General features: G+C 35.7%; 1 protein-coding gene across 2 annotated transcripts in view; it reads left to right on the plus strand.

The window, feature by feature from the left end:
- ANGPT1 (angiopoietin 1) overlaps positions 1–17272 on the plus strand; it is a 224052-nt gene extending 206780 nt beyond the window's left edge. For both annotated transcript variants that reach the window (XM_037502770.2, XM_037502775.2), the window contains exon 9: positions 12288–17272. In XM_037502770.2, coding sequence (XP_037358667.2) covers positions 12288–12448 — 161 coding nt within the window. In that variant the 3' untranslated portion in view covers positions 12449–17272. The remainder of the gene's footprint in view (positions 1–12287) is intronic.
- The last annotated feature ends 819 nt before the right edge of the window (positions 17273–18091 follow it).

Raw genomic sequence — 18091 nt, forward strand, 5'->3', positions numbered from 1 at the left:
TCTTACAGGTTGCTTTGAAACTATGTAGTAAAGTTTTCTGACCATTCTATTGAAGTGGAATATGAAGAATAAAAAGGTATAATTGCATCTAAAGTCATACAATTCAGATCAACTATACTAAGACTTACATACTTAGTTGTTGACCTCTGCAAAATATTTGAGCAGGCATAGATGACACCATTGAATAATACTGCATCACTGAGTAAGAAATGTAGTCTTTTTTATACCTTTTCAATATTACGCCAGTCTTCTGTCTCAAGGAGAAATTCTCAATTTGTTGCTGGTCTATCTGTAACATTTATTTAGCACTCACTAAATAATCATCCTTCTTATCAAAGAAAGAGAAAGCCTTCTGGCCCCAGATGCAGGACATTGGTTAGACAATGTCACTTACCTAGAATAAAATATGGATTTTGTTTAAGTTTTATTAAAAGTGATACTGCTGTCTAAAGAAATGATATAAAGTTTACATTTTAAAATGTAGTCATAATGTTTGCTTTTTAACAAATCATTGATTTAAAGAAAATATTATATAGTACTATATAATAAAACTTATAATGGATATGGAAAAATATGTGAGGTTGTACATGGCTGACTGGAGTTTGGGAAGCAGAGGGCTAAGACTCAATGACAAGAAATGTTGCACAGGAATGACACATACTGACAGGGATGGAGTTGGCTCCAAACAAAATAGTGAGAGAAACTTTATTCCAGTGTTGCTTTCTCTTAATTTTAGTCCTGTTTTTCTCTGTTATGGAATAGCAATTACTCCCACTTTCTGATTCTCTGTGCTACTCTATAACAAAACATGTTTTTATGTTAGTAAGGACAAAACTCTTTAAATCTAATATTGTACTTACTAAAACATGATTCTACTACCAATATTATTACATATTATTGTATGTTATCACATTTGTTGTATTATCTCTCTTAAATTCTAAACCCACTCTGTGAGTTAAACAGAGAGAAAAACTGTAATCTCTACTTTATATATAAGGAAAACAAACATGTTATTGTTCATTTTACCCTTAATATTTAGTACCATAGGTTGTGACACATAGGAACTCAATAAAAAAAAATGGCTATTTAATGAATGAACAAATATCCTATCCTATCACCATTGAAATTGTTTTTAAATTTTGTGACCAATGAAATGAATCAATAGGTTGACAATTTCCCCATCAATAACAGGGCATGGAAGAAAAAGAAGGTTAAGTTTTGGAGAAATCTTTCTACCTTCATTCCCGTTCTCAAAGCCTCCATTACTACCACCATGAATTTACATTGACCCGATCCATGCCATTTATATTCATGTATCTCAGCATGAAACCAAGCTGAGTATTATCAAAGCCAATCTGTTATGATTCTGCCTCTAGCATATCCTTTCCATAGGCTTTAAAAATGTCATTTTGACATCACATACAACTTCATCAAATAGTTAAAAGTCCACTCTATGTAATTTTTGGTCACCTCCCCCAGCACAATTGTTACAAATTTAGAATATTTAGCAAAATTATTGCCCACAGGTTAGGTTTTGAACTTTTTTGTTGAAAAAAAAATTGTTTTCATTAACTTTTTTTGATCCCATAAATAATATTGTCAGCAACTTTATACGGAGACAAAGAAACTTTGTTATCCAGTTTCCTGTCCATTTTAATATTGAAATACACTTCATTCTCTTCATGTCTATTTTTCAAATAATTTTCTTACCAAATAAATGCAACACATGAAAGACCAACAGTAAAATCTTTCAAATGTTTCCTTCGAAAGTGTTCCAATATGTTCATATTCCCGTCATAATAATGGAAACACAGCACAAAGTAAAGAGGAGAATGCACCTCTTGGTTGTTAGTGAGAAAACGTTATTGCTCAGATTTATGATTTTATTTCTGCCTCAAATGATTGAACTTTGTCATGTTCTTTCATCCATAATCATTCTTGGACCTATTTCTTACTCACCAATAAACACATATGTTGGGGCTAGAAAATTTCCACTTATTGCTTGGGCTGAAGCAGTCTAAGTAAATGTGTTTTTGTAATAAACGCCATTACCCTATCAAATATCCTTTTGAAAGAAACCAGGTCTTGCAAAGCTATTCACTCTGCAAAGCTAACGTGTGGAATTTAGATGACTAAGAACTGGAGAACATAAGGATGAATGTCAATGACAGTCCAGGTAACTTGAGTATTGCCTGGAACTTATGTCCTACTTAGCTATCCTCCACCTCCTCTCTTTATTCTCTGTCATAGTTTCCCTTAGAATTATTTTCTTTTGCTAATGACTTTTCCTTTATTTTTCAAAATCTGTATTTGAACTTGTTGCCAGTTTAAAACAGTCTCTTGTAAACTGTGAGAGTATATGTTCTTTGAAGCCATTAATTCATAGTCCTGTTATCACCAGTTAAAACTTTGTTTTACCTTGTATACTTCCGTATTTTTCCTTTGTCGCTTCTAAGCGGAATTAGGGTAAAGTTAAGATTTATTGCCCACTAAATGTTCCGAATAGCATTCTTAAAGTACATGGAGATATTTTAGTTGGAGTTTGTGGTATCATGGTTACCCTTATACACTTACATGTCAAAGAAGACGGGCTTAATTGAATGTAAATGTATTTCAGCTAGACACGAGGAAGAAAATTTTGATTTCCTTCTCTTCTGATACTCTAACTACTTAACTTCCTTCTATCAATTAAGTCACTATCAAGGGTCAACCATGGGCCTCCCCGGTGGCGCAGCAGTTGAGCGCTGGGTTGCAAAGCTGCCCGCGGCCACTAAGGCGCCCGTTCGATCCCCGGCTGCTCCCCGGCCACCGGAGGAGGGTCCCACATGGCGCGCAGACCTCTCCCGCCGCCCGCTGCTCCCCTCAGCAGTGTACTTCGGTCCTTCTGCCTGCTCTGCTCCCCGCTCTGGCTCTGGTGAATTCTCTCACCCTCCTACGCTTCTGACTGTACCCAGTGCATGTATAAACAAAACAAACAAACAAATAAATAAATCATAAATAATTTTAAAAAAAGATTTATTAAAAAAATTAAAAAAAAAGGGTCAACCATGATTAGTGGTCAAGACAGAACAGAGCTGGCATCTATTGGGGGAGATCTTCAATTAAAAAAATTAAAAAAAATATTAAAATCATAACAGTTTCTAGTCACAAAATGTAACATGCAATAGCATTTTAGAGGAAGGAAGAAGAGATTTTAGATGGGACATCCAGGGATCAAAGACTAGAATGAATTGCCAAAGAAGAATGTACATTTCTTGGACGTAAGGAAATCTTCAAAAAGAAAACTATCCAAAAAAATTACCTATGCACCTTCCTGCAGATGTCTGTCGAGAAAAACATTGTTGCTCATATTTTCTTCTGGTTTGGTGATTCTTTTATTCCATGTACTCAGTGTTGAAAACAATGAGTAAGTAGTGATTCATAATACATTGTTGAGTGGAAAGGAGGCGTAGTAGGCTATGAATGCATATTTGGATTAGTAGAAATAGAAGAAACCACATGATTTACACTTCCTTTCCCATTTATTTCCATCTTACCAGAAAACCAGCAATCCTCCCATTCAGTTTAAATATTGAATAAATTGTATGTTTTATTACACATTTCTTTTTTTCTGCATTTTATTTTTTTAATAATTTACTTTTTAATTGTGGGGACATTAGGATTCTCTCCATCAAGTATCACCACCATGGGGTACCCACCTGTAATCCTCTACCATAGTCATTTGTGTTTTTTTCCCTCTTTGTTCCTCCTCCTGCTCCCCTTCCCACTGTGGCTGCTTCACTTCTGTAGTATACATTTCTTATGAGACTAAAGTATGTTTTTCAACATAAAATGGACACATGCCTTCCCCTTAATAAATCATTAAATAGAGATGATTTATCAGCATAGATTTATAAACCCTAAGTATCTCTTCCCTGTGATTCTACTGACCAGTTTTTCTCTTTAGGTATTCCCCTTTATTACAGAACATTTTCTCGAATCTATATATTTCACCACGAGAGGGATAAATTTAAGAGCTGATTGTGTGGAAATCATTTGTTGTGTATAGGATAGCACAGATCATGCATTCCTGAGCCCAAAGAAAGGAATCAGTTTCATTATAAGTAATAGTTTATCTACTGTTTAATATAAGAAAATGGAAATGTGGTATCATTCAATGCAAATTTTGTTTATATCATTTATTGGTTATAAAAATATATATTTTTTATTTTTTATTTATTTTTTTTTTTTAAATATTAAATTTTATTTTTATATTCCCCATACAATTGCAAACGCCCCATTCTGACCCCAATCCTTCCCCTCCCGCCCCCCACCCCCCAAAAAGTGTCTCTGGTTCATAGTTTTTTTGTTGATTTTGATTTTCACTTTCTTATATTCATTTTCCTGGTCCCTTATTCAAGTTCTCTAGATTCCTGCTATGAGTGAGACCATCCGGTATTTTTCTTTTTCTTTTTGGCTTATTTCGCTGAGCATGATCCCTTCCAGTGCCATCCATGTTGCTGCAAATTGCATGTGTTTATCTTTTTTGAATGCTGAGTAATATTCCATGGTATATATGTACCACATCTTCTTGATCCAGTCATCTATTTTTGGGCATTTGGGTTGCTTCCAAAGCTTAGCTATTGTAAACAGTGCTGCTATAAACATAGGAGTGCAGGTGCTCTTTGGAATTGATGTTTCTGTGTCCCTTGGGTAAATACCTAGGAGTGGAATTGCTGGATCATATGGAAGCTCTATGTTTAGTAGGTCCAGAAATCTCCACACAGCTCTCCATAGTGGTTGGACCAGTTTGCACTCCCACCAACAGTGCACAAGAGTTCCTTTTTCTCCACATCCTCGCCAACATTTGTTGTTGCTAGTTTTATAAAAATATATATTTTTTTAAATCTGGCTCCAAAATTTTGAAAATGAAAACCCTTTGTCACTAGATTGTCACCTTCAAAGCAAACTTACATTCAAAGGAGACATGGTCTTTGGCACTAAATTAGCATTCTTCAAAACAAGTATTCCTAAAGACAATTAAAAACTACAATGACTAAAATTTGCTGACAAAAGAACACCGACCATGTATTCTACATTCTTTTCTTTACCTTGCAATTCTTTCAACACAATTTCCACATTTAATATGTAATAGTAATGCTATGGAAAACATGTCCTAACCCTCTACAGAAAGAATCTGTTCTGGTAGAAACTCTGATTTTTTTTTCCCACGCATAAACTATGTCTGCCGACAGACATGACTTTGCTAAAGCTAACAAAGGATATTTCTCAGTTCAGTTCTAAAAGCGGGGATAAATCCACACACATAAATTTTTTGGTACATCCTGGAACTTACCAGATGCTAAGACAAAAAAAAAACTGATAAATCCTTGCCTCACCTGATGTATTATCTTGAAGAGGACAAATAAAATGACAAAACTGAGCAACCCTCCAACTGACAGAAGTAAAAAGATCTTTGGGAAAATAGAATCATCTTGGAGCTTTTAATAACCCAGAAAGGATGTGCTAAGCATTGTCAGAAAACTGGCATTCCCTGAGTTTTATTGCAAAATTGTTCAGAGAAAAGATCCATATGGATAATTTAAGGGTGACCACAGAAATCTATATTGCATTACTTTACTTCAAGGTAAATTTATATGTAGTACATAATCTGTAAGCCTACTCCACAAAAATGTTTGTTCCTTGAAGGCAGAGATGCCGTGCTCTTCACCACTGCATCCTCAGTGCCTGGCACATACTATGGGGAATATGCTCAATTAATACTGGTAAGACAAAAATGAATGTGTTATTAGAGATTCTGAAAAGACATTGTAAATTCACAAATGATTTCACAAGTGAAAAGACAAAGAGATCATTGACTCTTGCATGAACTGAGACTTAAAATACATACATGCATATATATGGTTATATATTTAATGCACACATGGAACAAATAGATGACTACTGAGAATTGCAACTTTTAAGAATAAAACTTCCAAAAGACTAACCTACAGATTTGGAAAAATTTGAGTGTTAAGTTCCTGACTTTCAAATACATATGAAAATATACATATGTATATCATATATATGTATTACACTAATATATATACTAGGTGCAAAAATTTAGGATTTGATTACCATTTTTTAAGGGAAGTTTTGCTGACTTGGAAAGAAAGCAAAGACTATTAGAAAATGTCTTCAATAAGATAAATTTGGAAATAGGTGAAACAGAACTGATAGCTTCTGGCTATAGCACAGACTGCAACCAAATGTTAGTAATTGATAATGGATGAGAAATAATCAAACACTTAATTTTGTTTGTTTTTTACTCTAATAATAATATAGCAGATTTTTCTTGCATTCTTGCTGTCTAACAGTCCTTTTTGATTTGATTAATATTTAATAACTTACATGACAGTTCTAAAGATGCTTTGAAATAGGGACAACAATAATTTGTCAGAGGTCACAGATTAGAAAGCAACCTCCAAATAAGTCATCCATCATGTTCTCTACTCCTTCTACTGTCTCTTTCAAAAGGAACAAGATTCAAAGGGAAGGTTTAGCAATACTTGACTGTTTATAGCATATTTTCATAAGGATTTCCACACTTATATATGGTTAAAAATGCAATGAAGAACAGAGAAAGAAGAGACATTAAGAGAATACCTAAAACTTTCAAATAAATTCAAGATTACTGGCCAGGATAAACAACTTTTCATCTTTGGAACAAAAAAAAAAAAAAAGAGAGAAGAAAAAGAGCCAAGTCGTGGCCTGAGGGAATATAGTATGAGATGACAGAAAGAATGCAGACTTCTAGAAAGGTCCTTTTCCTCCCTTACACAAGACCCGTGCAGCTGCTCCTTGAGGCTACGGATAGGGCCAGCTTTGCACACGTTAACTCCAGTAATTTTTCATGATGAACCCACTGATAACAGCAGCAGCAATCTGTTCAGTTCAGCCTCATCCCTAGTCAGCCATAGGAGAGGAAAATCAGATTTTGCACGCATGTTCTTTTCCATGTTGCTGATTAGAATACATGTACTGAAAATGAATGAAAGAAATCTATAAAACAGATAGAGCTTTTCATTTTGCCACACTTTTCACTTTAGAAAAGAAGTGTTGAGAACTTCTTGTTAAGTATCAGAAGAATTTGAGAGTTAGGTTTCCTGACTTCAAATAAATTTGAACTTCCTGAGTACAAAGTTTAGAATCAAATTCTTATTTTCTGGGCAAAGTTTCACTTATTGGTGATAAAATGCGAATTTTCTGCTTCAAAGATAAAAGACTCGAATGATTTTTAAAAGCCTGGGAAGACTGAGATGGTTATTACAAAACTAAATTTTAATGAGTTAAGTGTAAATGAATTAGAAACATGCATCTCAGATTTCTTATTAAAATATACATGAGGTTACAGGTTATGAAGAAAAATGCTTGGCAAAGTACATATCAGGAATTGCCAATCTTAAAACATTTGAGACATTTTATCAGTTGTCCAATAGCAGATGAAAGTTGCTTTCTTCCATCCTTTGTATCACTGAGTTCATTTAAGCTTAAAGTGCCTTTCCTAGATTCATTTCTTTAGCATATTGCTTTTTTGTTATTCCCAGGCACAAACAGAACAAAGGACAAAGGTAATTTTTTTTTTTTAAGATTTTAGAGGATATGTATAATTCCGCTATCTAGTATCTTATCAGAGAAGAACTTCAATCCCAGACATACTCCTCTGTATGTTCACACAGAACATCATCGTTCCATACAAACTTACATACATACTATTCATTCGTACGTGTGACTATCTGTGAATAGCAAGAAATACCTAGGAATGACCAGACATCTGCTATATCTTAGGCTGCTCACCTAAAAAATATGCTTGACTAAAGCCACTTCTTTTCTGGATATATGTTTAAAAGACCCAATTAGGGCCTCCCCGGTGGTGCGGCGGTTGAGCGCTGGGTTGCAAAGCTGCCCGCAGCCTCTGCAGCACCGGTTGGATTCCCAGCTACCCGGGCGAGGGTCCCACATGGCGCGCAGACCTCTCCTGCCACCCGCTGCTCCCCTCAGCGGTGTACTTCATCCGTCTGCCTGTTCTGTTCCCCGCTCTGGCTCTGGTGAATCCTCTCACCCTCCTGCGCTTCTGACTGTACCCAGTGCTTGTATAAATAAATAAATAATTCTTAAAAAAAAGACCCAATTATACTTAATTTATAAAAAATGGACAAACTGAAATATTTCATACCAAAAAAACTCATTAATTCATTTTAATGATTGTGTCCAAGAAAACAGAATATACTTACTTGCACAGAAATAATTATTTTTGCTACTTTGAAGTTCAGAGTGTTAAGGACATTATCACATCATCCTTCATCATCTTTGTTATCATCAGTTGCTCTCTAATGGCCCACAGTGTGTATGATCCACTGGTCCTAAAATAGATAACTGAACACCTTAAGATCTTTGATTTCCACATGAAAGCAAAGGAAAACATTAGGTGCTTCAATGCTACTTAAGTACAATGTCAACATCATACAACTCATTTGGTTCTAAATTATTTTCATGTTTAATAAAATTTATCAAGCATATAAGGAAATAAGTTGGTACTGATGACCTGTTCTTCATCATGAATCATGATGCCCACACAAGATCAAGTCCCTTTTGTTGCTGTTCTAAACGTTTTGCCCCATCTCCTGGATAATTCACATGAAACACCTAGCTAGGGTTTTCCAGGTGCCTTATAGATGTATTATGTTATTTGATGTCTGCAACTGTTGATCTCCCTAACTGTGCTAGGAAAATGGCTGGTCTGACATTGTAATCCACGTCGTATGAATGAGGAGTTTAGTGACTGTGTGGCCTTGAGAAAGTTCCTTAAATTCTCTGATTAGGAGTGTCTTTATGAGGTTGCTTGTCCCATCACATAAAACTATTTGGGAAATAAAATAAGAAAATCCAGACTCCCTGACACATATCAACTCTTGAGAAAAACTAAGTATTAATTATATTACTGCCTGCAATCTCTTGGTCATTAATGGAAATCAGCATCAAACTCTGAGTCTTCTCATTTTTGTTCTGGTGCTCTCCAGACTCCCCACTGCCCACAAGAACATTCTAAAAATATAATTTAAAAAAATACTCTGTGTTCTCCTTCCTGTTTATTTTTCTAGTCCTATATTCTCCAACCCTTTACCCGCTGACCTTCCAGCCAAGCCACGCTGCTGGCAGACACTCTCTCCGACTTTTGCAGAGTACATACAAGTTCAGGGTTTCTTTCTGTCCAGTGAACTTGCCCCCAACCCTCTCTGGACTCAGCTTAGCTGGTAATGAATAAACCTTATGAAGCCACAAACGGATCTTCTGCCTCTGTTTCCGTAAAATTTTCTTCATCTCCACTTAGTGACTGTCATCTCATTTTTTTTTAACAGTTTGTTGTCTCTCTCCTATACAAAACTGTGTACTTCTAGAATCAGGAATTTTCCTGATTCTGTCCAATAGTCATTCTTTCCCAGTGTCAGTCTACTAATTAGTACCTGTTGCATTGATTTTAGATTCCTCTCCCCCCTCTTGTTGCCACACATGTTTGGGGTGACTTGGGAAGATCCTAGTTATAGGCCCTAAATCATATTCAATGAAATATTTAACATGGTAGATTGGTTTCCCTGGAGACTGTTTCACACTTTTCCCTAATGATGGGCAACTAGACTGGATAAGTTATAAATTTGTCCACAAACATTGTTCAATTTCCCCCCAAATCTGCTGGCTCCTCCATCTTATTTCTTGTAGTCTCCCCATTGCTGACTATGTACCAGACTCTTATAATACTCTTTTAGTCCCTAACATGCTACACTTGTTTCCTCATGGCATTGGCATGGCCATACTCTATTTAGCAGAGTTTGTCCCAGCTTTACCTGGCTACCTCCGTCTTATCCTCCAGGTCTCATTAAATATCAGCTACTTCTATGAATGTGGAAAGTCTAGTAGGTCTTTTATTACTCTTTTTAATAGCTCTCTGATTCAATTCAATTCTTTTCTTTTTTTCCTTCTTTATTTTTTGTCAATATTTGTAGGCATTTTATTTATTTGCTTTTTAAAAATTGGTTCCTCACATTAGAAGTAAGTTCCATGAGGGCATGAATCACCCACATCTATCTTGTATAATAACACATCGCAATAATTACATAAAGGGAAAAAAAGAAATAATAAGCATAGCCATTTTATAGCACTGGGGTGTGTATCAAATAAGGCTTTTTAGTAAACTGTTTCTGAACATAGAGATTTTCAAGGAGAAATAGCCAGTTAAAGTCAGATGATCCACCAGTAAACCCAAAGTCACTTGCCAGTCGTTTGCTTTGTAAACTCTTGTAGGTGCAGCACTAAGTACTCTAGAAGGGCCTGTGCATAGAACAAATGTTTTCGTTGCTCTTTGTGATTTGGTCTTTAGAAACGTTCAGCATCAGACTACTATTTCTCCCATTACTCTGACCAGTCATATGGGTCTTCATTTAATGTCTCCAAAATTCATTTCCCTTACCATGAACATTATCCCACTTTACTCACTTAAAAAAGATACACTAAGGCAATCTATCTGGTCCCTACTCTTTCTTGTCCCTCTCCTAAGCTCATCAAAAGTTTACCAGTGAATATATCTTTTAGCCTGTGTGGTTATTGCCAGGCTGCTGTTGCAACAGACCTCTGCCTCTCCACTGTTCCAGAACTCTTGTGACTTTATAAGCCAAACAAAACACACGCTTTTGCTTTGAGTATCCTAGGGTAGCCTGAGAATTATTCTGTGACACATAGTAGTAATTCTCAACAGTGAAGTGACTGCATTTCCTTCAGAGGCAATGGCCGATATTTAAAAGAACTCAAGAGGCTCAGTAACATGAAGCCAGTGCCTCAGTAGATCATAGAAAAAGAGAGAAAGAGAAAATGCTGAAGCCATCAAGTTTTCATTTTGTCCTTTAGAGAGTCTTCTACCTAAATGAGTTCCCTAATAATGGAATGCCCTGTGTAATATAAATAATATATTTTAGCTGGTCATGCTTATTTTTAAAAAATTAAGGAATTAATCTTATGAAAAAAGGTGGAATTTTACAGCTTTTCCTTCCCTGTCAAACAAGAAACTCCTTGTCCTCTTGTTTTGACTGCAGGGACATCTTGTTGCTGTGTGTAGTTGGTAAAACAGTGTTGAATATAGCGTCTTTGCAAATTCATCAACAGTATCTTAGGAGTTGGTGATTAAATATACAGCTTGCCTTTTCTCTAGTATGTCTTTATAAATACAGCTCAGCTGTATTCATCTTCCAAAATGGAAAAGGGCAAACTAGCTCTTCTCCATTTAATTTTTTCCTAAAGTTTCTGCAAGATGATGCTCATGTTACAGTTAAACATCAGCTGTACAGCTTTCTCTTTCTGTAGCTATTAGTCCCTTAAGCATAATTGCAATCAAAGAGAGGTCAGCTATATCCAAATAAAAATATGCCAGAATGTCTCTGGCATAAATCTCTCCCTAAAGATTTTGGTAGTGTTACTTAAGGAGAAGGGGGAAAAGTACTATGCTTTATCTAAAATCCTAGTCCTTAATTCATTTTTTTAAAAAGTACTGAGTTATCCTTACAGAGAGCTGTGCAAGCACAGACTCCCCTGCTACTCAACAAGTTTTTTGGGTTTTGTTTTTCTTTCACTATTCAGAAAGAATAAGAAGAGTCACCAAGAAAATCAAGCTATCTAGAAACTAAAGTGGCTGCTTTGATGAACACTTCCCCATGTTGCTATAAAATACAGAGAGTGCATAGTAATTCAGATTCTTAGTTACTACCAAGTATCCAGGCAATTTCAGAAGCAGCTGAATTACAAAACTGTGAACAAGACGGAGAGCATCACTTTCTATTTAAATGTCAGTTGTCTAAGTTTCTCAACTTCTTCACAAAGAATTAATTGTTCTCCTCTCAGTGACAGGCTTAAGGTGGAATGCCTTTGAAGGGCTTCTGCATTTTACTTGCCCTGCATATAAATCTAGGCCTGACTTAGATTGTATCTTGAAGCCAGAAACTTGGGAAATGAGTCCCAGTGGAGTCATACTGAAAGCTGATTGTCATGAGACTCTTCTTCTCTCTGGTTGTTCATATGCTGCCGAAGCTAGATGTCACTTAAAACAATTTACTGCTGAGAAGATATGTACTGAATGCCTCCTATTTGCAAATGATCATGACAATATGAATATCTTCCCTGTTACATAATGCCATTAATTTCCAAATGATCAGTTGTACAGTAATTCTCCTTCTTCTTGCTTTCACTGTTAACTAATTTTTCAGGTTGGTGGTTTGATGCTTGTGGCCCATCCAATCTGAATGGAATGTACTATACTGCGGGACAAAACCATGGAAAACTGAATGGCATAAAGTGGCATTACTTCAAAGGACCCAGTTACTCCTTACGTTCCACAACCATGATGATCCGACCTTTAGACTTTTAAAGGAACTATTATCAAAAGGAATTAGAAAAGTAACAGGAAATCTGGAGAAACTGCCATATGAGAAACTGCTTGGAAACATTTGAAGCAAATAATGTTGCCTCCCTTCCAGCAAGAAGTGTCAGTTATGTGAAGTCACCAATGTTCTTCACTGTTGATTTGTAGCCTTTTGAGTTTACTGAAGTCTCTACTTGGGGTTGCCACATTCGTATAACGTGACTACAGAGAATGTCACTCACTGTCATACTTTAAAAAGGGAAGAAACTGCTTGGCTCACTGTGCTTCAAACTACTACTGGATCTTGTATTGGAGCTGTGTAGTGAGATGATATGGTTATTTCATGTAAAACTGAAAATGACGAAGAAAAAAAAGGAAGAGGAAAAACAACTTGAGTAATAGGAACCAACCTGCCATAATCCTTTGAAAAAGATGCATCACACCCATGAAAGAGTTTCTTTCTATGCAAACCTACTAACAATAACTTTATCCTACTGCAAAATTTTAACAAAAGGTCAGGAATAACAGCATTGCCCTCTGAGTTGGTCAAATGTTAATGGATTTCAGAAGCCTAATTTTTAAATCATGCTTACAAGTTGAGTTCAGTTATCCCATCTCCAAATGTAAATTTTTGTTAAATCATAATGAATTACAGGGCATGAAGAATAATGCTGTTAGGTAGAAACATGCTCCATTATTCCAATCAAGTAAGGATACAATGAAGTAAGGACATATGAGATGAAAAATTACCCCTCACCCCAATGGTAAAGTTTTCATTTACTTTAAAAACTGACTGATATATAAATATGTATTTATACCCTGGGTAAAGTTTAAAGAATGTGAAATACATCATCAATTCCTTAAAGTAATATACATTCATGTAATATTTCCTTTGATATTATACATGAAAGCAGTATTTTAGAGTGTATTAAACTGAAGTAAAACCAAGTAAACTGGAGCAGTTCAACTACAGTATCTTCTTGCATGTGTGCATTTAAATGTAATTTCCTTATTTTTTAAATGTTTTTATATCTTCCATTCTTCACCCTATAACTTCATGCTAATTTAATTTTTGCAAATTAATTGAAACATGCTTTTCAGATTCACCCTGTTCCAGTTTCTATAACAAATATACTTTGAAGTCTGTGGCAAATAACGGAAGAATTATAAATATCATTGTTCATAGCATGTTTATATCTACCATGAACCTAATAGCTGTTTCATCTGGAATATACAATCTTGTTCTTAACTGATGCAAATAAACACAAGTTTTCAAAGAGATCTACTATACTACTTTATGAAATACATCACTTCCTCATATTTTTCCTCCCTGTGATCAGGCTCTGTTTTCAGAAACAATTTATGAGTTTTAGAAATTACTGAACAAAATTGGCATAAGGGAAACACAAACAAATTCATCATAGTCACCTGACTTAAACATATCTGGCTGCTATTAAGCACTTAATTATCCTGTGGGATAATCTGTTTTAGTTGAGTTTTTGGGCACAGACTTTTGTGGCAATTTGAAATTACTACAATTTTTTATCAGTTGTCAAATGCTTTCTGTCTGTTAGTGTTCAGGATTATAGTAGTGAACAGTTTTGTTTTCTTTGTTTTTAACTAAAACATGAGTTATTAGGAGAAGAGAAAAAAATTAAGTATATATTGGGTCTCCTTTAGAAAAATGAAAGTTCTCTTCAAGGCAGCAATACCACTTTCAGATCTGGTGACTGAATCTATTGTGTCTTTGTGACTTGCCTTCATTTGAGAGAAAAAAGCTATTCACATTTGGAAGAAAATTATTATTAAATTTACCTTCAATTCTTTATATTTATACATCTGTATACAACCCTATTTTACCTTACATGTGATTTTGCAGGTATTTTACATTTTTCTATTCTTGATCACCCCTTCGTAGCACTATGTAGTCTCTTCCTTTTAAAACTTCCTTGATTGTTTTCGTTTAAGTAAATGAAAATGAGTGCTTTGTTATTTGTGTGTTCTTTTAGATTTTTAAAATCAGTCTTTTAATAAGTAATACTATTTCCCAACTCTTATTACAAAAAGAAAATGAAATAATTGGGAAAATATGATATTTACTGTTTTGCTATCTGGGCTTGAAAAATGAAATATTTCCAATTATTTATAATGAAGCTGTATAAGATGTTTTATGACTCCATTATGTGCATTGCGTAATGCCTACAAGTTTATGGACATTTAACATGTATATCATTTGCATTTAATTATTTCAGGATAAGATAATTAGGTATTAGGATATTGTCTTTAAATTTTTATTTCAATAAAACTCATGTGGTTTCTTTTCAAATTGCTTCACATCAATCCCAGCCTTATTTGATTTAAATAAAACTGAACATTACATTATTTGTGCAACTTTTTTCTCATTTTAAATAGCTTGTTCACAAATTTAGAAATTAGTGGTTTGGGCCTCCCTGGTGGCCTGGGATTAAGTCTCAGAGCTATCACCACCACTGTGGCCTGAATTCCATCTCCACCAGGGAGCTAAAGCACATATGGTGCAGCAGACCTCTCCTGTCTCACCCTCTGCTCACCTTAGCAGTGTATTTCAGTAAATCTGCCTGTTCTGTTCCCCACTGTGTCTCTGGTGAATCCTCCCTCACTCCCCCACGCCCCGGCCGGCCTACACCCCAGTTCTTTTGCACACAAAAAAATAGAAATTAGAGGTCTATGGAAGTATGGAATCGTTGAAAAAACTAAAGCATCAATCTTTGAAAAACTTTCCATCTGTGTGTGAAAAGAAAACTTAGCTCCATTAGAATTGTAGATCAGAGCTTTAGGTCTAAGTCCCTCATTTCTACTGTATGATTGTTATGTCCTGCCAGTTATTAAGTGCTATGCTATCATATCACAATTGATAATAAATTCTGGGGATTCTGAATGTGGGATAGGAAGATTGTATTGAATATCATTGTTTGGTATGAAAGGGAGATGCTATCCCTCATTATTTCAGTCCTGTAAGAGGTCTTATCAATTCTGTCCTTATAAGGAAGTTTCTTGCCTTCACTCCTTGATTCTGCTCCCACTGTTTCCACATTGATTCAGACTTTTGTTAACTTCCATCTACAGGACTGGTAAAGTACTCTTTCTCCTGTTACTCCCTGTTCCTGTTCACCCCATAACAATTCAAGTTTATTCTTTTTTTTTAAAAAGTTTATTCTTAAAGCCAGACTTTTGATCATGATCTTCTCTGCTCAAAACCCTTCAATGGGGCCTCCCCTGGTGGCACAGTGGTTGAGCGCTGGGCTGAGAAGCTGCCCGCAGTCTCTGTAGCACTGGTTCGATCCCTGGGCACTGGCGAGGGTCCCACATGGTGTGCAGACCTCTCCTGCTGTGCCTGCTGCTCCCCTCAGCAGTGTATTTCGTCTGCCTGTTGTGTTCCCTGTTCTGTCTCTGGTGAATTCTCTCACCTCCCGTACCTCTGATCTGTACCCCGATTCTTGTATAAATAAATAAATCTTTAAAAAAGAAAACCAAAAAACCCTTCAATGTTTCTTCACTACTGCCTGATTTTGTAACAGGTATGTCAGATTAACCCCAGTCTTCATTGCCAGAGAGCTCCACTCGAGCTACTCAGTTTTCCTATCAAAATGAAGAAGGCTTTATAGAAAACTAATTGCAAAAGCCATGCCTGTCTTCCACCTTTTTCTATGCATGCCCTCACATTGTAACTTTAAAGCTAATCCTATAAAGAGATGATATCCTTTTCCTTGCCCCCTAAATAGATAGCTTGAGATTTGCTGTAGCCAATAATATCCAGAAGAAACTGTGTGCTACTTCTTAGCCTAGGTCTTAAGGGCATCACCCTACCTTTGCCAGGAGAAAAAGCCCACAGTGGCCTAATGGAGAATTGGGGGCACAGGAGGCAAGGCTGACTTTAGCAACGGAGACCAGCATAATCCAACCAGTCCCATGAAAATCCACCAGATGACCAGATAGATGAGTGATCTCAGCTAGATCAACTGAGCTTGATTCAGAAGCAGAAATGCCCAGTTAACATACATAGTCATGAAAAACATGAGAGGTTGTTATGCTACAACATTTTGGGGTGTTTTGTTAAATATTAATAGCTAAATGATACAAAATGATAACTACCCCTTAACCCGTCTCCCTATGCCCACCCACAAACACATAGGATTCCTGGACATCTTAAGGTTTTGGAACTATTCTATAAAATGATGCTCTCTTCCTTCAGATGGGCAAAAGTTTTAACAATCCTTTTAGTTCATCAAAATATTAAAAGGTGCCTTCATGGCACCTTTTCTGCTGTCCTCTATAATTGGCATTCTCTTTCTACTCACATACTCATAGCTTTTGACACATTTTGCTTGAGCTTTGCCTTGTATTTCCTCCTGGTTTGTAAGAGGCTCTCTCATTCATTTTGTATTCTCCACAGTTCTTCATAAACCCTTGTTATTTGCTGAATGGAATTCAATTTCTCTAAAAGATTAAGAAATCTCTTTACCCATATAAAATTTAACACTCATTAAATATGTAATGACTGCATTCCTAAGCCATTAATTTCTCACACTATCAAATTAGCCCATTACCTTCCAGAAAAAGTTGTCCAAATTTATTATCTTAATTATCTGAGAGATCCACTTTGTTAACAATTCTGCTGGAATATCTGTAGTGTGATATGGAGGGAGGTGTATATGCTTTTTTAATTTTAAAATTAATTGGTGAAGGAAACTCTATGGGGACTATACCTGAGGAGGCTGGGGGAAGCAAATGTTGTTTAAAAATGAACGATGGTGTAAAAAAAATAAAATATTAAGAGAATAAAATAAAATAATGTAAATATGAAAATTCAATAGTTTGAATTATGTCTAATTATTACACATCTATTATTGCTATTCTTTTTAATGTAAGATAATGATTTGAATTTATATATATTTTTATATTTGTGTGTGTGTGTGTGTGTAGTTAGCAGCGTATTGCCAGTTTTAGGATTCAAGTTTCAACTGTAAGGTTTTTTTCAAGTTGCTTGGCTCTCTTAATAAAGACAACCTCTTCTAAACTCAAGGTCAGTATTTTCTCATGTACTCCTATGATCATTGCTTTGTTAGTTACTTGCTATGTGTTAGCCATTGATATAATCATGAACATAATAAAAGGATTCCTAGGTTAATATCACATTAAGTAAATCACACTTCTGTGTTCTTTCAAAAAAGAAAGCAATACATCCATTCTAAATGACAGATGATGATTAAGATTTATAACTTTCAGACTTTGCCTTTTAATCCATGACAGACAATCTCAAAACCTAACATGTTAATTAGCTCATCAAAATACAGAAGTTTATTTGTTTTGCTTTGGTGGAGAGCAGGATGACTCCTGCTCCTTTTACAGGCAAGCGACTACTTCATCTGCTCATAAAACCAGACTGCCCCCTGCCCACCCATCCACTTTATCGTGGTCCTCAGGGGGAGTCTGTGAGCCTGTCGTGGGAGGTAGGAGGGTACCACTGACAACCACTTCTTCCACGCAATTGCTGTGATTACCTTACCTACATTCCTCTTAGTTGAGTTATTTTTTTCTTAAATGTATCTGTTTCTACCATTAGAGGAAAGGTGCAATCATAATATTCTTAATGAGATGACAGGTTTTAGC

Source organism: Talpa occidentalis, unplaced genomic scaffold (assembly GCF_014898055.3).
Source record: "Talpa occidentalis isolate TD23 unplaced genomic scaffold, MPIMG_talOcc4v2.1, whole genome shotgun sequence".
Taxonomy (NCBI): Eukaryota; Metazoa; Chordata; class Mammalia; order Eulipotyphla; family Talpidae; genus Talpa; species Talpa occidentalis.